General features: G+C 37.3%; 3 protein-coding genes across 7 annotated transcripts in view; 1 reads left to right on the top strand and 2 right to left on the bottom strand.

The window, feature by feature from the left end:
* LOC121414193 (SET domain-containing protein 4-like) overlaps positions 1–540 on the bottom strand; it is a 38,772-nt gene extending 38,232 nt beyond the window's left edge. For 3 of the 5 annotated variants that reach the window (XM_041607269.1, XM_041607270.1, XM_041607273.1), the window contains exon 1: positions 452–540. In XM_041607269.1, coding sequence (XP_041463203.1) covers positions 452–500 — 49 coding nt within the window. In that variant the 5' untranslated portion in view covers positions 501–540. The remainder of the gene's footprint in view (positions 1–451) is intronic. The other 2 variants (XM_041607272.1, XM_041607271.1) reach the window with 2 other exon arrangements.
* A 313-nt stretch (positions 541–853) lies between these two features.
* On the top strand, positions 854–8,484 carry LOC121414192 (kinetochore protein mis18-like). Its single transcript, XM_041607268.1, has 5 exons — positions 854–1,093; positions 4,791–4,857; positions 5,334–5,456; positions 6,645–6,747; positions 7,962–8,484. The coding sequence occupies exons 1-5, from the start codon at positions 943–945 to the stop codon at positions 8,304–8,306; spliced, it is 789 nt and encodes a 262-aa protein (XP_041463202.1). The 5' UTR covers positions 854–942; the 3' UTR covers positions 8,307–8,484.
* A 4,263-nt stretch (positions 8,485–12,747) lies between these two features.
* The window catches only part of LOC121414190 (activating signal cointegrator 1 complex subunit 3-like), a 63,219-nt gene continuing 53,715 nt past the window's right edge, over positions 12,748–22,251 (bottom strand). Inside the window, exons 34-41 of the mRNA XM_041607266.1 lie at positions 21,825–21,880; positions 20,759–20,927; positions 20,209–20,360; positions 17,824–17,935; positions 16,481–16,592; positions 15,710–15,801; positions 14,811–14,973; positions 12,748–13,847 (exon numbers count right to left, since the gene is read on the bottom strand). Of these exons, the coding sequence (XP_041463200.1) occupies positions 13,657–13,847; positions 14,811–14,973; positions 15,710–15,801; positions 16,481–16,592; positions 17,824–17,935; positions 20,209–20,360; positions 20,759–20,927; positions 21,825–21,880 (1,047 nt within the window). The 3' untranslated portion in view covers positions 12,748–13,656. The remainder of the gene's footprint in view (positions 13,848–14,810; positions 14,974–15,709; positions 15,802–16,480; positions 16,593–17,823; positions 17,936–20,208; positions 20,361–20,758; positions 20,928–21,824; positions 21,881–22,251) is intronic.

Genomic DNA, 22,251 nt, shown 5'->3' with positions numbered 1-22,251 from the left:
CACGCATAGGGGCCTAGCTGGTCTTTGAACTTGGCATATATATTTCATCATTCATTTACTGCGGCAGCCCGAACACCCGACACTGTCTGAAGACGTGTCGGGGTCCCCAGGGCAAATCATTCATCAGAAATCACTTCAAAAAGGCCTTTGCTCTACTTAGTTACCACAATCATATATATGCAACTACTTCACGCAGATGGTAAACTCATAGAAAAATATATACGTTTACCCCAAAATGCACATTTTGACATTATTATTGCTTTTCTGGGACCTGGCTCTGCCCCAAAGCGAAAATATGTTCCGCTGCCCCTGATGAAAAGAAAGAAAAGATGTGGGCCAGCTTGATTGAATTGAAAAATGAAGTTAGTCATTGGTTTCACTTTTTCAGCTTCAGCATATTTTGGTCTATCAAATGACCACAAAAAAGATATAATAATCCGAATTTACTTACTTGTATATCGCGGCTTTCTGTTTTTCCTTCGTTTTCGAAAATGCCTCATCTCATGACACAATCACCATGATCACAATTTCTAAAATGATCTAGGCTCCTAGTCCTAGTAATCTAAGGCTACATCATGTTGTAGGCCTACATCTAAGGCTACATCGGTGTGTCTGTCACACTCACAGTGTCAGCTTAGACCAAAAGCTTCCTTCTCTGTTTTGTTGGTTGTTCAGCTGAACTCCGTTGGCTTCACTCACCAAATACAGAGAAATTTTTAAAAAATGTTAAAAAACTCCTCGAAACAGACGGCTGCCAGCTGTCTACAGTCAGCTTAGCTTAGCTAGTAGGGGTCCGATGCGGGGCCGGTGCGTGCCGGTGGGCGCCGGGCCGGCCGGGCGGGCAGCCGCGCCGCCCCGCCCCCGGTATACGGTAAGTAGTGCAAATTCCGGCCTGTCCTCTGCTTCTTGCCACGGCAAAATTCTCACCACCCAGGAAAGAAAATGGATGGTTTCAAAGATTCTGAAAACGACGGAGAGAATTGCAGCGAAGAATTGCCTGTTGTGTTCCAGTGTCAGGGCTGTAGATCAATTTTGAGTGATTCACTGGCTTTCCTTACAGCAAATGATGATTTGAAATCTATCACCGTAAATCGTGAGTGGTCCGTCGCTCCGCATGCACAGACACGTGTCCGGTATAAGGTTTACCACCGAAGCTCCCCGGGCGTTTGAAGAGCTAGAGCTCGATCGCTAGTGCTGGACGTCGTGTAGCTGTAGTCCCACTGCACTCACTATATTGTGCGTGTTGATATTTCGTAGTAGTTTAGGCTATACCGCTAGTCTATGGCAATAGTAAGCTTTGGTCTCTGTTACCGAGGTTTTTTACCTGACTGCTAAAAAAGCACGAATGCCTGTGAGCAGAATTCCGGTGAACCAGGAAATTGAAATATGGAACATCGACAAAGGCAAAGCACGTTGCATGAAGCCATGAAATGCTGACAGAGCTCAGTCAGAGCCAGGCAGTGAGAAGAAGGCCGGCTACCCAGACTTGTAAAAAAAATTATAAAGAATTGAAACTAAATGGAGGATGAACAAAAGAATGAAGGAGAGAAAGAAAAGAGGAAAGAAAAGATATGAATTGAGGAGAAAGAAAGAAAAAAAGGAAGCTCTAGCTCTGGGATAATGAAATGTATTAAATGAAAGAAAGTTGGAATAAAATAAGTTGGATGAGAGAAAGAATAAAAAGAGCTTCATGTATGATGTAGAAGAAAGGTTTCCATCATTCTTTGAAATGAATATCAAGAAAGAAAGGGAAGTAGCACAAATTTGTGAAAGAAAAGATAAAGGAAAGGAAAAAGAAGTAAGAAAAAGGAGGAAGAAAGAAAAATGTTTCCTTCAGAAAACGAAAAACAGGAATTAGGGAGGGAAAGGAAGAATAAGGGAAAATAAGGAAAGGATGAAAGAGAGGGACAAAAGATTAAAGGGAGGAGAGAATGAAAAAAACATAATGGAAGGAGAGAAAGAACGAAAAGAAAAGGAGAGGAAGCGAGTAGGAAGGAAAGAAAGAATGAAGGAAATAAAAAAGGAAGAAGGAATTTAGAAAGAAAAATGAACACAGAACAGAGAGAAAGAGAAAGGATCAGGAAAGAAAGATAGGGAATAAAGATAAATGGAACAAAATAGGTCAAGCAGGAAGGATGAAGAAAGAAGGAAGAAAAGAGAAAAATGAAAGAAAGAACAAAATTAGGAAAAAAGTTCAAACTTCAAGCAAAATAAATACAATCATCTAACAAATATCTTAATGATATTTGGGGTTTTAAATAATTTTTTTTTAATTTAAATAAACTTAAATATTTTAGAAATGAATAAAATTTTAAAGTGAAACATTGTCAAACTTAAGAATTAGATGAAACAATGCGGCATCACACACAGGCATCTCTCCCATCCCAATCCTAGTTCACACTGGTCACAACAAGACTCATAACGAAAGCTGACACAACAAGATCTAGTTATCGATTTTATTGCTGTTTCTGCTTCGTCATCTGTTGGTTATTTGATGAAAATTCTTCACTTTTGAATGAATTGACTATATTTTGTTCAATATTCTGAAATAGGGACAAATAGGCGTCCCGGGAAGGGTTTGTCGGGACGCCGCGCTGGGACAAAGCACAATATAGGATATAGCTAGAGGCAACAGCCAGCACTACAAGAAGATGAATGAGAAAGAGATAACGAGAGGCAAAGAAAAAGAGGAGCTCGAGACAACATCAAGTTGCATATTAAGTGTTAGTGCCTGAAAACTACAGTGCGTATAAAAAAAAAACGGGACAGATTTGAAAAGTCTATAAAATTTTTGTTTCAAATTATGATGTCCATATTTTGGTGTAAATAGGTGCTTTAAGGTCTTATCTTTGAAATGGAATTTAAAAAATAAATTTTGTTCATGCATGAGCGAACACGGGACGTTTTTGTTGGGGGGTCAAAAAGAGGCTCGGCCAGCATTGCATAATATGATGATCAGACTTCTTGCTAATCAGGAGACTTCCTCTTGAAATTTTCATTATCTGCCACAATTTTCGAATTATGCTGTCAAATTTTATTTACAAATTTATTTATTTACATGAATTCTTTTTTTTTTCATTTAAACTTCTCTTAACTTTTAATTTTCCTTCATAAGTAACTGAGAAAAGAAGATTTTTTTGTCAACCCAAGCAAGAAGATTTGCATTATTAATTGGGAAAACTTGTGATTATTAAAATCCTTTTAATATGTGAAACAGATTATGTTATGTACCTTTAAAAGACATTAATATATTTTTTAAGGGGTCATTGATTCCTTGAACAAGTTTAATTGCTTGACAGGAAACACAGGAAGGGATTCATGTCTGTCAATGACAATGGTGTATTGAGTCAATTTTGAAGGAGCTAGATATGGAATATCGGGTAAAATGTATTAAAAAGTTGTGAGCGAGCGAAGTGAGCGCGCAAATATTCCCACCTTTTTATTACGATGTCAAATTTTGTGATAGATTTTGATATGAAATTCAGAAAATATCATATTTTCCTTTCTATCTTTCCTTTTATTTCCTTTCCACTTTTTTTCTTAGTCATGATTTTTTTTTAATTAAGGTGGAGGGGGCATCCCAAGCCCCCCGCCCATCTGTGTGGCACTGTTCAAAAGGCACCATAACCTTTATAGCACATAATGAAAGGATTTGAAAAAAAATCCACACTCCCATACTTCGGTTGAAACAAAATTGTTTTAGCTTGAAGAAGGACTATTCAAAGCTGACAGAGAGCATATTAAAAAGAAACAACAGAACAATTCAAGGAAATAAACAGATCTGAAAATGAATTTTGACCGCATGATTTGAAAATTATGGCAAAGATAATGAAAAGGTTAAGAGGAAGTCTTCTAATTAGCAAGAAGTCCGATCATCTTGTTTATAATTTTAAGCTATTTTGGCGCAAGCATGAAGCATGAATGAAACTAATTTTTTTAATAGTATTTGAAAGATAAGACCTTAGAGCACCTATTAACACCAAAATATAGACATTATTATTATGATTTGAAACAAAAATTTTATAGACTTCAAATCTGTCCCGTTTTTTTATACGCACTGTATAGATAGTCCATGTCGATCATAGAATAAAAGTACAGTACTGCGCTTAACATAGTTGTTACATTGCAGGCCTATTAGAATGAATGAAAGAAAACGAAATGAACATACTGCCTTGCTTTTAGTGAATGGATCAATACAAAGGAAGCTCAGAAGAGAGTTGCTTCTGAAATTTCTTTAAAATCTTCAGGGTCTAGATCTACAATATATATTCCCATTGTGTCTGCACTTGGTCCGAACTAGCCAAGAGACTTTATAGAGTAAAAGTCATTCAATAACGCCTTGCTCTACACACACCGTAGTTATTCTCACAATTAAGGGCACCCCCAAATCGAACTTCATTTCCAACATGTACATGCTAGTAAATAAAGTTTTAAGATCTATAATAAAGCGTAGAAAATGTCTGCCAGCCTCTATATGCGCCTCGTAGCTTACATTGCATTGTAGCTACATGTACCGACAAAGAAGGAAAGATGGCCTCATAAACATCGGTAATATCCCATTTTATCATAAAAAATTTCTTGTTTTTTTTAAGCTTTATTATTTAAAAAAAAATTAGGGTATATGTCGGAAATGAAGTTTTATTTTGGGGTGCCCTTAGTTGTTAGAATAACTAGTGTGTGTAGATGATATACCTAGTCCTACAGTGACTTGCAATCTAAATTTGACACAACCAAATACAGAGCTACAGTAGCACATCATTTTTTAATTATCTTCTGTTTTGTTTGCTCAGGAGTAAACTCTTCTGTTGGGCTCTCAACAAGACGAATAACATCAACTCACGGTGTGGACCAAGGAAGGTGAGAATCTGTGATCATAAGATATGTCTACCCTCGGTTCTCCATGTGTGTTAAGGTTTTTTAGTTCTCCCTCTACTGTTTTTGCGCCACGTGGTCGTATACTATGTATGAATGTATGATGTTTGTACAGTATAACTATGTATATTCTCATACTCCGAAAGGGGTAGATAGAATAAAGTTTCAGTTTCGGGCCGTCCCCCCCCCCCCTTTTTCTTCTCCCTTCTGGTGTCCAATTGGAGAGCTACACCGGTGATATTCTGGCCATCCATTCTAAGAATATATCCAATCCATTTCCATCGTCTTCTGAGGATTAGTTATTCCCAAGTTTTCTTGCCTACATCGCATAGTTCTTCTTAGCAAAGTAATATAATGAAACCTAACTCCCTTTATGGACTGATAAAATTAATTTGAATTTGAATCTGACCTGTGAGATACAAATACCTACTGTACTTTTACTTCCTTTTTTTTTTTTTCAGTACATACAGTCCTGTGGAATGTAAGGCATGCCATAATGTAGTGGGGAAGGTTTACAAAACAACTCCAAGACTCCTGGATGACCTTAGGGATTACTACACCTTAGATGCCAGCAAACTTTTAATGTAAGTTACAAGTTCACATCTGTTCGCGCATCACTATTTTATTGTAAATAATAGTTCAGTTCAATTTATTTCAATCGTAAAGTCTATAACATGAAACAATCAAGATGTAATCTGACGGTGAAATTGGAGACTGAAATACAAACTTGTTGAACCTAGCGGTAGTCCCCGTAAATAATAATAGCCAATTTTTATAAAGCGCTTTTCCCAGAATGGCCCAAAGCGCGTTACAGCATAATATTACCCCGGTTATTGGATTCATTTCAATCAAGCACGAGAAGTGCACAATTTCCACTTCCTAGGGAGCATTCCTTGCATTCATCGTAGCCACATTATGGCGCTGGCAAAATCAAACATACAATATCTTTCGCATCCTACCGGGTACCCATTTAGCACCTGGGTCGAGAATGGCAAAGTGTGGATTAACGCCTTGCCAAAGGACGCTAGAGACCGCGGTGGGATTCAAACACACGACCCTCTGTTTACAAGGCGAGAGTCAGAACCACTACACCACGGCTCTTCCACATAGAATATAGAAATAGGAAGGAAAAGAAAAAAATCATATAGCCATCACTCATGGTGGTAAATATGGACCATCACTCTGCCAACGCATTGCACAGACACTCCAATTTGGTTTTTGACAAGCCGTTATTGGGATTATTTCTACACACATACATGTACATGTAGTGCATGGTACAAGTGTACATATTTTATGATTTAATTGGTGTAGTTTTTATTCAGAGACTGAAAATTCAAGAGCAAGAGAGGAATACTGGGCCCATTAAACATGTTACTTTGTATCTATTTTGTTTGATTGGAAAGCAAATACTATCATGATTCATTGTTAATCAATGTAAAAATGCACTCCCAGAATTATATTTGGCAGCTATTTCAATAATTCTTCTTTGATATGCATGCATGATTAACCTATTTTAATTACATTAATCCTGTCAATTAGTTTTCATTCTACAAGTTTATTGGAATTTGATCATTTAGACTAACATGTATTATAAGATTACTGCAATTGTTCATTGACAAGTTCTGCAAAAGTTTATGTGCCAGAACTTTGTAATTCTTCTTTCGTTCATTTTTACTTGATCTGTTTGCAACCTGGCATGAACAATTGCATGTTCTTGTTGCTACATGTATAGCCGGATGTTAAAACGAGCATACGTCTGTTTATTTTTGCAGTTACCAAATAGGATCTTCCACTACAAGCCTCTTAGAAGATGACCCTTCTCGTTCTGTTCCAAATATCACCGATCTAAGGACATTGAAAGACACAGTACTGAAGGTAAGGGCACTGCAAAAAAGTAAAAAAAAGTTGGGATTGTCAAGTCCACCCCACCCCCCCCCCCCTTCCCCCAAAAAAGGAAAATAAGTTTGTTTGAATAAAAAGAGAAAAACCAATTAATGCTAAAAATTTCATCAAAGTTGGATGTAAAATAAGAAAATCATGACATGTAACCAGTGTGCTGGTTCAGTTGGTAGAGCGTCCGTCACACAATTGTGAGGTCGGGGGTTCAAACCCCGGTCGCGTTAGAACATAAGACGTTTAAAGATGGGAGTTGCTGCCACCCTGTTTAGGCATTCAAAAATAAAAGGGATAAGGCCTCGTCGATCTGGAGCTGCACAGCGGCTGCCGGGCCCACGGTCATTTTCGGAGTATTTCATTTCATGTCTATTTTGAACACTAAAATATGCATTTTCATTTTTTCATGTAACATCATTTATTTTTCCCCCAAAACAGTTATCTGTGCATCAGAGGGATATGCAAATGAGAGAGTTGATGATGTCATTCACTCACTACTGTTAAATATTTCAATTTTTGCAGATTTGACAATGAGGAAAACTCTTCAATCGAATCTGAATAGGTTTAATACAAAATGGCCATTCCACATTTTCAGAGAAGAAAAAAAAATATCTCATACTTCATACAATAAAATACAATGGAAATAGTGAGTGGGTGATGTCATTGGTTTCCTCCTTTGCATGCTGACTGGGGTATGCTTTTGTGAAATTATTCTAAACGTCCATATGTTATATTTGACTTTGATGAAATTTTCACCATTATTAAAAAGCTGGTTTGATTTTTTTTTCTTTTTATTCAAATCAACTCCCTCTCGCGTCCCTTTTCAAATCAACTATTTGATGGAGAGGAGGGACTTGCCTTTCAATTAATATGGACCTTGTGGTATTCTTTCAGGTCTGCTGGGGGGATGGGTGGACTTGCCATTCAATTTGTGTGGACCTTGTATTCTTTCAGGTCTGGGGAGGGGGTGGACTTGCTCTTCAATTTATATGGACCTTGTGGTATTCTTTCAGGTCTGCTGGGGTGGGGTGGACTTGCCCTTCAATTTATATGGACCTTGTATTCTTTCAGGTCTGGTGGGGTGGGGGATGTTGTCACATACAACTTCCTCACTGCCAATACCAGTAGCCGTGTGAAGAGTGTACAATGTACAGGTATAAAATAATCCCATTTGATTTTTTTTTACATTTTCCCAGCTCCAGGTATTGATGTGCACCATGCACCAGAGGATAGCAAATATTGAGCAATCCCTCGAGATCGAGAACACCCAACCAGCCGGACCACACCAAGGCCTCCCGCAGGCCCTCGGTTCAAAACCCATGCAGAATCAACAGAACCAGACTGGAGTAATCACCAGCAACCATGAGAGATTGCACGTTTTATCGTCGGTGAATGATGGTAGAGACAGATCGATGGAAACTCTTCCGAAGACAAAGTCCCAGGAGCAAAGCGGTGACTCGTACAGAAGTGAGGATGTACGAGAAAGGCGGAAGATAAGGGAGAGAGGCACAAAGAGATTGAAGAAATCTGGGAATGATTGAATGCTGTGTGCAGGATGAATGTCTTTTACAAACTTTTTGAGACTGCTAGGATACAGCATTACCAATGAATGGTACGAGTGCCCTCATTACTGCGCAGTTCCCATGATCCCCCTTTTCAACTCTTTGGGTTGTTCTGTACATGTAGTTCCGTAGACCATTTTTCACACTGCCTGGGGCCCGTTGCCTAAAACCTTTTACCCGAGAAAACTCTGGTAAAAACTGGAAACTAAGGTTAGTCTGATTTCTGCCATTGACTTTACCACAGGGCAAAACCTCCGGTAAAAACAACCTGAGTTTTCTCAGGTAAAAAGTTTTATGCAACGGGCCCCATGTATAATGTTAGTTCCCAAGACCCCGCATTTTACCCTGGTTGCAAATAGTAGGGGAAGGCGGGGTAAGTTGAGCATAGGGGCAAGTTGAGCCACCAGCCCCAGGCCAATAATGAATGAGTCAGACATTGTGGTGGTGTCATGAAGTAGTTTTTTAGAGGGAAAAATATGAATTTCAGCCAAAAAAGTAAAAAAGAGTGTGAAATAGATAAGTGCTTTATAAACACACACATCTTTGAATATAATAAAGACATGATAACAACATTATTAGTCCAGGTATGGATCTTCATTCTTGTCATAGTCTTTTAAATGATGGATGCATAATAAATGTGTGGATACAAAATTATCGCACAAAGTTTGCACTGGGGTAAGTTGAGCCAAACAGCATGGGGCAAGTTGAGCCATGGTAATTCCTATGGTAATGTATCTTAAAAAACAAACAAACCGTAAAAATCGATTGAAATGCTAGCTGAAAGCAAATTTACATGACTGCTCTTTTCCTTTTAAAGGATGCTAGTATTTATAGAGAATTAGCAAGTGAAAAGACTTTAAACAAAAAATTGACATGCTGGTTCTCCCCTCATACATTTTGTACATAGTTTTTGTGGCTCAACTTACCCCAGAAGGTGGCTCAAACTTACCCCATATATGGGGCAAGTTGAGCCATTTGACATCGTTTTTTTCAAAGGTCACGATGACTTTCAGTGTTTGGATAGAAAGTTATATGTAGGTGGAAAATATTTCACAAGAATTAAATTTTAAGGCAAGGTACTTATTTCGACAAGATTATTAATCACATCAATTCTAACATGCAAAAAGCAAAAACTGTCACAACTTACCCCGCCTTCCCCTACTGAGCATAATAACTGACTGTAAGATCATCATGTTTTTTAGGCAATCAGTACATTTTAAAGGCACTGTCACATTGTTCCATCCAAGCCTTGCGTGTCTTTATTTTTTTTCTACTTGCAAGTTGACCGTGCTCAAAATTTTGCTGCCAATGCGTTGTGGGTCAATAAATCCAGTTTGCACATGATGGTCATTCTTAAATCAAACAATTGCCTGATTGAAGCAATTTTGCAGACCTGTGCCCTTCAACATACAGCATAGCAATTCATTGACAGGCTAATTTCTATGGCTGATTGCATTGGATAATTGTGTATTGTATGGCCTTTCTTAAATATCAGCCCAAAGATAAATGGCTAAACTTTATGTTAACTCAGAAATGTTTATATTGTAATTCATCCAGTGGAAGTGAATTTCTGACAAAAGAAAAACTGCAAACCTCACTTGGATAGTTTTGTTTTTTGAACAAAATACTTCTTTATTCTGATACTTGTTTTATTTCCTATTAGGAAACACTGGCATTATCCACCTTAAAGAGAAAAAGCTTGAAGCAAAAAATATCATTTCATCATACACGTATATATAATTTAATCATACATGTGCATGTTTGTTGTCATGTTTCAAAAACATGATATCAATTTGGCACTGCCAACAGGTACATAAATTTTTGTTGAAGTTCTCTACACACTGAATATGACCAAAAGTCATAATAATATGAAGTGAGTGCCAATGTGAACACAATAACGACAGTCTCCTTGAGCAATATGCAGTAGAGTGTGAACATGTCAAGATATTATTGACAACGCTTATTTAAAGGGGTATTTTGGGAGTTCCTATGGCCGGGGGGGGGGGCCTGGAAGGCCCCCCCCTAAGATCTCGGCCGTCGACCGCGCGATCGCACCGAAAATTGGCACGCGGGTCGTCTGGGACATAATCTACAAGATCGTATAGTAATTTATTTCATGCGAATTGTTATTAAGTGATTATGCTAATTTATGCATAATTAGTAGGCGAAATCATACTTTTTCCTCTAACTCCCTAAATAAAGCTCCAAATATACTAATTTTTGGTATAGAAACTCTTTGTGGTGTCCTTAGCAAGTGTACATGAAAAAAATTGTGATATCAAATCATTTTCTTATGTATTATATTGTTTTTTGCAATTATGTATTTCTTTGTTTTTTGACCTTTTGTTTTTCATTGTTTTTTTCAATGAAATTTGTTGGGGACTCTTCTGTGATCATAAAAAGCATAAAATGAATACATTTAGACTAGCAAAACTAAAAATAATCATACATTTATGAATTTTGGTTGAAAACACAATTTGCATTGACTTTGTACATGAAATCACGTTTTTGAGCAATTTTTGGTCTGACATGCACTTACATAATGTTGCGTAATTTCGGAACCACATACCCGGGTGACGCAAAATTGGTCTCAAAAGTTGCGCAAGACTTGAAAGTAAAAAGTCAGCGAGCGGCGCGGTCAAAAAATTTCGCACAGCGAAAATATCGCGTGATTTGTTGAGGGGGGCCTCCGAGGCCCCCCCCCCCCCCCGGCCTAGATAGGGTTAAGTATGACTTTGGATCAGATGAATATCTGTGGCACCCACGGACATGACCCAGCCCAGTTTAGTGTGGAGAGGCTTTCAGAATAAAATACATCAATTTTTTTTTGTTCTTTCAGGAAAACAATTCTTCATAAACTTCCTCAAAGGAGAGTCATGGCAAAGTGAAATACGACAAAATAAATATACTATATATTAATCTCACATCAAGCATACCGTACTTTATGCTTCATAATTTTGCTACGTACAGTAAATATCTTTTAGATCTTTCACATATGTATATATTTCCTGTACAGTAATTATTAATTTGAGATGTCTAAAGAACATTCAGTGTAACATAAAAGACAAGCGTATGGATGTAAATATAAAGAAAAAAAATAATATACCATTGATGTTAAATATTATTTGTCAAATAAAACAAGGTCAAATTTTACTCATGAGAAGCTCTGTGTATGTTTCTAAATTTTCGAGTTTTTTTATTACTCAGAGTTCTAGGCTGGTATTCAAATTGAAAGTTTGAAAGTATTGATTTTGTAAGTTTTTTACTCTGTATATTATATGGCTACGCAAAATGAACTAATTCCTATGTAGATCGCATCTCTGAGTATTTTACTTTATCAAGCCAAAATTTAAACAAAATACTTTTTGTGACGTCAAAAAGTGTGACCAAAAAAATGCGCAACGTAAATGTGTGTATTCATTTGACTGTGTGTATCACGTTTGTAAATAGCACACAAGCCAGACTTAAGCCTGGTAGGCGACTGGCTTAGATCAAGCAAGATACTTACATGGAGCCAAAAAAGCAATTGAATACCAGAGATACGCTCCTGATTGCATGTAAAACAAATGAAGATGACTTTCATAAAATTTGTGTATCCGTAAAGTAATAAAGAGAAGGTAACATTTTTATACTCACTATACAAAGAATCTCTGCATACTTTATTTTTTCTCTTTGTTTTGCTTGTTAAAGGACAAGTCCACCCCAACAAAAACTTGATTTGAATAAAAAGAGAAAAATTCAACAAGCATAACACTGAAAAATTCATCAAAATCGGATGTACAATTAGAAAGTTATGGCATTTGAAGGTTTCTCCTCATTTTACAAAACAGTTATATGCACATTTCAGTCGGTATGCAAATGAGGAACTGATGACACTCACTATTTCTTTTGTATTTTATTATATGAAATATGAAGTATTTTTATTTTCTTGTCATTGTCATGTGAAATGAAGTTTCATTCCTCCCTGAACACGTGGAATTCCATTACTTTAACATTTTGTGGTTCAGGCAAGGAGGTCCTAATCGTCAAATTTGTAAAAATTGAAATATTGTATAATTCAAACAATAAAAAAACAGAAGAAATAGTGAGTGGATGACATCATCCACTCTCTCATTTGGATGTAACTGGCTTGTTCATATAACTATGTCATAACTTTCTTATTTTACATCCGATTTTGATGAAATTTTCAGCATTGTGCTTGTCTGATTTTTCTCTATTGATTCAAATCAACATTTTTCTGAGGTGGACTTGATAGTAGCGACTTTTTGCGATTGTGAGGAGATGGATTCCACAACATAGAAAATCCAAGGAAAATGCATATTAGACCACAATGAACAGCTGAGAGGTCTTTGTCAAAAATTGGTGAACTGGGACAGCCGATTGTTGTGAGATATTGAGCTGACAAAAGAACTGCAAATATGTTGTTTGTCCAGATCCAGGAAAAACTGCTCTTTTGATTCAATGATTTTTCACAAAGACTGATATTTCATGAGGGGCTTTTGACGATAGATTTCCTGTTGTATAATTTTCCCTAATCCCATAACTTTTCCCTAAACTCCCTAATGTATACATTGCCATTTTATTTACAAAAACCTGAGAACAAAAATTGGTACATTATTTCTCAATTATAACTAACACCTACCCACAGAGACTGTTCCATACACACTGTCAGCTAATTATGCAGTAATGTAGTTAATTCTTTATCATCCCAGATGAGCTGATCAGGAATACATGATTATTACAATAATCTTTGTTCATTTCTAGAAAAAGGCACATAAACAATAAAAGAATGATTGAGAATGACCAAGACCAGGGGTAGGCCATCACTGATCAAGATCTTCAAGTTCAACATCTTGGTCTGTATTTAAGTCCTGAAGCAGTTCTGGTTTTAGGTTCAAGTCGAGTCCAGTTCGTCAGGGTTGAGCTCTGTGTTCAGTTGCGTCTTGTTGGCCTTTATTGTGTCCGAACATACCCTGGTTTGGCGGTCTTTACCGATGAAGCAGATGCTTGGTAATGAGGTACATGCATGGATGGCAGATGAACCCTGCAACAAGACCAGGATTAATACCACAAGATAGAGATCACTAGTCCAGATCTGGACCATTCATTTCTGCTTCTACCTCTATGTTCGAGTCCAGCTCCTCAGGGTATATCTTAGTGTTGAGTTGCGTGACATGAACAAGACCAGGGCCACAAAATACAAGATCAGTGATCCAGATATTAACATTAAGTTCCACTTCCAGCTCTGACTTAAAGTCCAAGTCCAGCTCATCGGGATTGATCTCTGTGTTGACATGATGGGAACAAGACCAAAACAACAAAATAGGGATCACTGATCCAAGTCTAGTCCATCAAGTTCTTCCAGTTCTAGCTCCAGGTCTGAGTCCAGCTCATCAGGGTTGATCTCGGTGTTGAGTTGCGTCTCAATGTTGGCTTCTATCACATCTAGACATACACTGTACTGCTGATCTATTCCGATATAGCAATCGCTCATCAAGTATAAGCTGTAGATGACGCGACCTGTAAAGCAGAGCAGAAAATAGAATGCTTCTATATCTATCTAGGGTAGCCATTTCAGCCATTAGCAGGTCTCACTTGGGTATCACTGTAAACAATTTTCCACACTTCTTTCACTCGATACACATCAGACAAACAAATTAAATTAAGCCACTTAAGTAAAAACAGAATGAGGATGTTGATAAGCAACAGAAGAAGACAGAATAATAGAAGAAAATAGAAAATATCAAAGGCAACTTTAATTATTAAGAATTTTGTTTTTGATGCCATTATCTTTGATTTACATTGTTTGACCTCTTCAAAGGAATACTCCACCAAGACAAATTTGTCCTTGCAAAAAGGAAGGCCACATTGCCTCTTACAATGTACCTACAGTTTTTTAAACTTGGTAAAAACACACATTTTAACAGAAAACACATTTTTTCAGGCACAAAAAAATACAATACAGGAAAATCATGAAAACCTAACACATTCTGTGGAACAAGAGAGAGCATCGGTTGAAAATCTGCCCATCAAACCTACCTGCTATTCCTGTGTGCGCCAAGCTTTATCTGCAAACAGCAGTTCATATATGAAGTTGATACTTACAGTTTTCTAAGATTTTCACTTTATTCATAATAGTACTGTTTTATTTAATTCTTGAACAAGTCACCAAAGAACACAAAGTTCGGATTATATGAAATTCAGCCCAGTCTAACAAAGAATTGTGACTGATCCAATCAACCACATCCATGGAAAGCCAGCAACATCAATATCTCATATGCATGTTTAAGCAAAATACTTTCTAGATCTATAAGATATTCAGACATTCATCGTTTCTTGAAATTCAGCGTGCTTCTCTTTGTTTACAAAGGACACTGTGCAAATTTCCTGTAAAAAAATATGGCATTGATGGATTTCCATATAGTGGAGATTGATCGGATCAAACACAGCTCTTTATCTATAAACAGAACCCAGAACCGTTACCTAATCTCTCTGGTGTGTAGAAGGAGAGTTGAACCACCGATCGTCCTCGGACAAACCCTAACCTCTTCATGGCTAGTAGATCCTTGTTATCAACGTCTCCCAAGACCAACCACCAACCCTCATCCTTGGGCTTGGGGAACCGTGGGGAATGGGCTTTGCTCTCCTGAATGGTTAGGAATAATAACGATAATCAAAATTGGGTCTCATTAGCGCCTTTTCCAGATCAAGAGGATACAACAGGCTGTCAATGCATAATGTGAGATTTAAAATTTAGGAGGGTTTTCAGAGGATTGCAGGAAATGGTACATACCGTAAGTTTTAGTAAATAATCATCATCATCACCACCATGATAATGTTTTATTAATCCAGGGTAGCCACTTAAGCTAGGAAACTGCTCTACCACAGACCCTGCACAACATATGATATTATTACCCTTCGCCAATCTAAATGCTGAGCGCCTAGCAAGAAAGCAAAAGGTCCCATTTTTATAAGCCCTTGGTATGACTCGGCCGAGGATCGAACCCATGACCTCTCGTTCATGAGGCTAACGCTCTGCCACCGAGCCACCATGAACATCATGAGTCCATGACTTTGGATCCACTCGAAATTCCACACACTAAATAGAATGACTCTAAAACTTCAACCAAGGATTCAACACCATACCCTAAACCAAACTCTAAACCTAACATAAAAACCTATTGCAACCCTGACGCTAACCTTACATCTTAGGCATATTAAAGCTAGGAGCAAACGTGTCACCAACATTTACCTTCAACACAATCACATCACCCCAATGAAAAGAAACTGCTCTTTTGTATAATGGATAGAAGAGCCAGAACCAATAAATCACAACATGCCCATCTGGAGAGATGGAAGGGGCAAAGGAACAAAAGATTTACCTTTCCTCTATTGAGTCTCCTGAGTTCCACCTGCAGAACGTACTGCTGATCAGCATGGCACTGTATGAAGTCACTATCTCTTGCCCGACCATCTGAACAAACATCGATAAGAAAAAAAAAACTAGCTTACAGCTTCATATAACCTTGAAAATGGTCATGTCCTCATCTAAGACTTGTGCAATATTGGCCCAAACTCGCGAAATATTTCTAGTATCTCAGTCTGTGCCACCAAACTTATTATAATTGGAGAGATAGGAGGGGGTACAGTCTAACACAATCTAGTATTACAACAAGAAGCCAAGTGGGCGTTTCATCAAGTTCTTTGTTATGATGCAAGTGACTTTACAAACGACTGGTGACCCATTCTTAGGAAGTAAATCCATACTAATCGTGGCTGGGCTAATGAAGCCTCTTATCTCAACATAAAATAAAAAATTGAGGTTTAGATAAGGCTGTATTTTAAAAATATAGCAATGGTGGCAGTCCATAATGTCTGAGAACAGTCTGCTGATACCTGTCAAGAACTCTTTCGAGGCAAAAGAAGGTTGCTACAAACCATGGTACAACTCGAAATTCTAGCTTATTCTGAGCCGTCATCAAAATATTTTGATTTCGAGATACGAGGTTTAATCAGCCAGTCAAGAATTTTCAACATAAAATTTGATGAACATATTTACCTCAAGAACGGATCAGCAGTGGTTCATAAAGTCACTTGTAACTTCCGAACAGATTTATGAAACACCCTCCTGGATAGTTAGGTAATCGACTTACGTATATACGTCGTTGGTAGGTGTTTGCTTTCCTGTTGGCCCCCATCAACCCACCATCCATTCATTGATAGACCAACCTCTATCACAGGAAGCTTCTGAACTGTTGTCCATATCTGGGTATCAAAATTCAAAGGAAATGAAAACAATTATCCTATTCAGCATTTAAACAGTTGACAAGAGCACAAAAGTGTGATCTAAAAGTCTCCTGATAAGTAATTCCTGTGGCTTAGATTAATCTGTTAAAGGAGAATGAAAGATATTTAACAAGATAGCTTGTGTGAAAACAGAAAAATCATAGGAACAGATCAACGGGAGTTTGAGAAAATATTTCACTTAAATTGCCCCTTTTATCTCATCTATCTGTAGATCATGTGTACTTTCTATAGGAGGGCATGTAATACAGATTTTTAAAGAATACGTAATGGATAAAGAGTTTGTATCACCACAAGAAAAAGCAGAAAGAGACATTTTGAGGGTATTTTATAGTCCATCAAAGGGAAAGTTGTTCACATGTGACATCACACATCCTTGTCGCATTGCCAATGGGAGGATCTCCATAGCATTAGTGATTGCAATATTCAAATGCTCATAACTTTCTTCATTTGCCCGATTTTTCTCAAACTTTCTTTGTTCTTATTCTTTGATTTTTCTGTTTCGACACAAGCCTACCTTTTCTAAAGGTTTCATTCCCCTTTAATGAATTCAATTCAATTCAATGTTTTATTCAATTCCAATAAAAATCAATACAGAGTATAGAATACAGTAATAACAAATACAATGTGCAATAATAAGGCAAGAAAATGTAAGGTACATGTAAAACAAATATTGAACAGATACAAATGAGAATAAAGAGATATAATATTGGAATTAGGAGGTCATAAAAACCTATCAAGGTTTGTCGAGATAACCACCTTTAATACATAAAAAATAAAATGAGCCAAATTGAAATCATGAATTTATTAAAATGCTCATTTAAAATTAAATTCAATAACTGAAATCAGAAGCCCCTCCATTTCACCCAAAATAAACAAACATCTGGGTTAATTTTATTTGTGAATTGTCTTTATCAAATGTATAATTTATATTACATGTATGTCTTGTAATATAAATGCATTTTTCTTTTACTTTATTTTATGCTCATTATATTACATGTAGGTACAACTGTAAAACAGAGATCAATGAATATAATCAAATCAACTCCTCAATATATTTCAATATATGAAAAACATCATACAGTTGTAGAATGACATGGACTCTACACAAATCATCTTTGGTTGCTTTTCTACACGTGGATACTGATCAACTTGAATAAAAGGCTTATTGAAAAGAGCTATCCATTCATACCTCATCAATCTGACGATCATTGAACTTGTTCTTAAGCATTGACCTGAGGGACTGTTTGTTGGAACAGGTATCCATCAACTCCGGAAGGCCTTCAATCAAACCTGCCCTCGTCCTGTGCAATGTAGAAATAAATGAGAGGGATTACTTAGCAGATATTCAACATTAAATAAATCAACCACCACAAGATAAATAATTGCTTAACTGTAAATAGACTGGGTTATTTCAACGCGGAAGAAGACGGGGTGGGGGGTAGGGTGCTGATTCAGCCCCCCTTATGATCTCGGCCGTCGATTGCGACGATAATTGACAAGCACGTTACCCATGGCATTATCTACAAAACTATAATATCAAATTTTGCAAAAAATCCCATTGCTTATTAACCCTATTTCGGACCAGTTATACAGGGGGTCCCCCCAGATCTTGGCCGCTGATTACACGATAGCCGCAAAAATTTGCACGCGCACATAGCCGGATGTAAACTACAAGACTGTGTAGTAAAATTTTCAAAAACTTAATTGTTTATATTTTCTATTAATTAATTATGCAAATAAGCGTATGAAATTTGCCCGAAATTTGTTTTCTTTGGTGTATTTTTTGTCTTTAACTCAATTTATATAGCTACTAAAATGCTAATTTTTGGTGGGAGTATCAATTATTCAGAGCTGCCAAGTAGTACGATTTTTCCGTATTTCATACGGAAATCAATTTAAAATACGGCAGTACGCTTTTTCATGATAAAATACGGGAAAAAACAAATTAGAGAAGAAAAGGTATTCCGTGTGTTGCTGCCCTCTACGTTCAATGAGTTATGCTTTCATCAAGGCTTCCCGATTAGAATTTTCAAAATCCTGGCGAATCATTGCGGGTGACAAGTTCCGAGCGCACGCACGTAGTTTACAAGCGCAAAGCAGCGGCTCAAATCGCGATATTTTGCGACTGGTAAATACGTCTGTAAGGATGACGTCATCCAAGATGGCAACTTACGTTGACCGACGGAAGGATCGAAGATGACGATGTTTCGATCATAATTTGAAACGAATTAGCCGTAACTGCGGTCTAAGGTACGATATTTCTGAATTTCATACATTTTCCCGTAAATATGGATGCAATTTCTTTTTCATAATGTGACATTTTATGATTTTATGTGCAAAAAAACAGGTTTCCGTCGAATGATAGATCTAACGTTACTGCTAATACGTTGTCTGTACGTACGGGCCTCCAAATTCTTCAGTCTATGTATTGGTGAGTCAGCCAACGCAGTTCAGCGGAACAACCAAAATCTAGACTGAAGCTTTCGGTCTCGTGTGCGACGGTGTGGGGCGCAAAATAATGTAAGAAGTGATCGAACTTTGCCATTATGCATGCATATTTATCTCATGGTAAAAATACGGATTTTTTGGTCAAAATACTGATTTTGGGGGATAAGAATACTGAAAATGCAAAATACAACTTGGCAGCTCTGATTATTACATTTCTAACAAATATCTACAACAAAATTGCAAATATATAATTAATTTCTTATGTATTTTATTGTTTTTCGAATTCCAATGTATTTTTATATTTTTCATTGTTTTTTAAGATGAACTTTGTCGGGGACCCTTTGCGATCATAATCTTTTGGGCAATTTCATGAAACTTGTAACAGTTTTAAGCTCCTGAAATCATTTGATGTAATTAGTTGAAAGCAAACCTGCCATTGAAATTGAGCCCTGTCATCAAAGCTGATTGATTGATCATTCACTCAATTTTTTCACACAATTTTCCTACTGATTACAATGACAATTGCGTGCACTCACTTGTATTCATGATCAATTGCAAGGCTTTTATATGTAGCAGGGCCCTAGGGACTTAAATTCTTAGGTGCTTGTGGTATACATGTATAACACATTACCAGAGGGCCCAGATGCACTGGCACTTGTATACAAACAACCTTTAAGCCACACTTCAATTTTTTTAACTCCCTTCACTGGGCAAAATATATGTTATGCACTTCTTACAATTGAGTCTTGGAACTCTTGTTGGAATGTTCCCTAGGCAGGGAGTGGAGAAGGTGCATACATTGTATGCAGGCATGCAAGGATCCGATGACCGGGGTAATAATATATCTGTAAAGCACTACATGTAAGAGACGTCGTTCAGATGTGTTAAGCGCTATCAATGCGGAATATTATCATTATAATTATTACAAGTTTTTCTTGTAAATCAAACTGATTTTCATGGTCCACAAAAACTTCCAAATTCATAATTGTTATTGTCAACTACATGTACATCAAATAGAACAACTCAAATTTGAAAAAATGCATCCCCTTTAACTGACTTTGGGCATTTTTGACAACCTAAATGTATCACACACTTCCCTCTCCCCTTCCTGGAATGTTCACTTTACCTGAAGAGTTGTAGATGTGACTGTTCTATATGAGGTAAGGTGAGAAGAGGGGAATCATCAAACCACCTTGCCTGGATGATACACTGCACAAGATGCATGGTCTGAAGGGCCGTCACCAACCAACCGTTGAAGGACACCACATCAATCATCGCCTAATGAAGAAAGCAACAGGGCAATTCTATAAACAATCATAAACAATCAACGTTTTTATACGCCTACCCAGTTGTCTTCGGGGAGGGGTTGTCTTGTTACCATTACTTCAGCTCATTTATATAACATTTGTTAATGCACAAACAAATAAAGACATAGAAGCATCGCCACAACTAACACCAATGCTAACAGTATCAGCAAGATCATCAGCTCCAGAATCATCAACCCCATCACTCCGGGGCCATCCCTCTTGATCCCTACCTAAAACACCCTAATAGCTATGTCCAAGACTGACTTGGTATCAGAGAATAACTGAATGAGAGCAATGAAGCCACTACTACCACAATCAGCATCACATCATCACCATCTTCATGCTGGACAATCCACCCTGATACTGTACCTGAAGCACCCGAATGGCTTGGTCCAGGACAGACTTGGTATCAGTGAAGTAATCACTGCAAGGCAGCTGAGCTCTCGACATGTGGGCCTGGAGCAGAAGGTGTGTCTTTGTGTGAGGACTGTCAAAGGAATGCCGGTTGACCTCCAAGGGAAGCCCTTCTGCCAGATTGCTGTACATCAAAGGGAGAAAGAAACAAGAGAAATATTTGTTAATACGTGTATCTCATAATAAATACATGTAAGTGCAAATTTGGACCTTATTGTGATGGCATTCCTTTGCATAAATCTTAAAGCAGAAACAAACCAACAGCGCCATCTTGAGTCCTCAACTACTCATACCTGGCCAGTTTCCTGACCCATAATGCTAGTGTAGTCTAGTAATATAGACCCACTTGAATGATAACATGCTAACTACTCAACACATTTATACCACAAAAGTGTTACCAAGTAGCAAAACAATTACTTTTCCTCTCAAAAACATTTTAGTTTCTCTATACAAATACAATTATAGGTCAATTTATTCTCTGTAGTATTAGTAGATATCTGAAAACGTATATTTTAAGACTATGTATTTATAGCACACAATCAGAGACCACACACAGTTCACTCCCCCTTTAAGAGATTAGCAGAGCTGCCAACCTGAAAAAGAACATTTCACTATTTTCAAAGCTGAAAATCAGTATTTTGATGATGACATCAGTATTTTCAATGAAATACCATAAGACAACGCAGAAAATGGAAACTTTAGAAATCGGTATTTTGCATGAAACCATCAGTATTCTTCTCATTTTTCAGTACTAAATACGGAAAATCCGTACTACTTGGCAGCTCTGGATTAGTCCACCGTAGTGTACTCAACCATGACACTCAGTTATTACGAATCCTATTCCAGTTTTCCTGTGATCTCATATAGATCTACTGATACATCCCATTCTTTTCTGAGAAGGTAAGGTAAAAGTACAATCACGTCATGTTTATATTCAATATACATGTAGGTATGTGATTAAGGGGAAAAACAAATTTAGACTATACAAATAAAAGGCAATAATGAAGCAATGATATATTACCTGTTGAGCGAATCTTCATTGTGCCTCACAGGAAGATCTTCATACTCATGGGCATCCTACAATTAAAAATAGGGCAAAATAGAGAACATGTTTCCTATGCAGTATGTATAGGAATTTTTAAAACACCTTCTTTTTTACATTAAACTCTTCAGTTCAAAAATTGTTCTGTCTTATTCCTTCCTTTCCTTTATTTCCTCTCATCTATCGAATGATCAACAAATCTTCTAATTAATCCCCAGTCATCGCTGAGCACATCGTTGAGTACAATTTTCCCCTTGAGTACGTAGAATTCTATGAGGACCAACTAGCCCAATTTCCATACCCGGTGCTCTGTCGCTTCCGCAAAACATTTGGAAAGTTTCCATATTTTCACAGAAAGATGACATAACGAGCTGAAGTGATTAGCGAAATACAGAAGCTTCCTCAT

The sequence above is a fragment of the Lytechinus variegatus genome, chromosome 4 (genome assembly GCF_018143015.1).
Source record: "Lytechinus variegatus isolate NC3 chromosome 4, Lvar_3.0, whole genome shotgun sequence".
Classification (NCBI taxonomy): domain Eukaryota; kingdom Metazoa; phylum Echinodermata; class Echinoidea; order Temnopleuroida; family Toxopneustidae; genus Lytechinus; species Lytechinus variegatus.
Note: the sequence above shows the minus strand (reverse complement) of the source record. Positions and strands in the feature narration are given on the sequence as shown.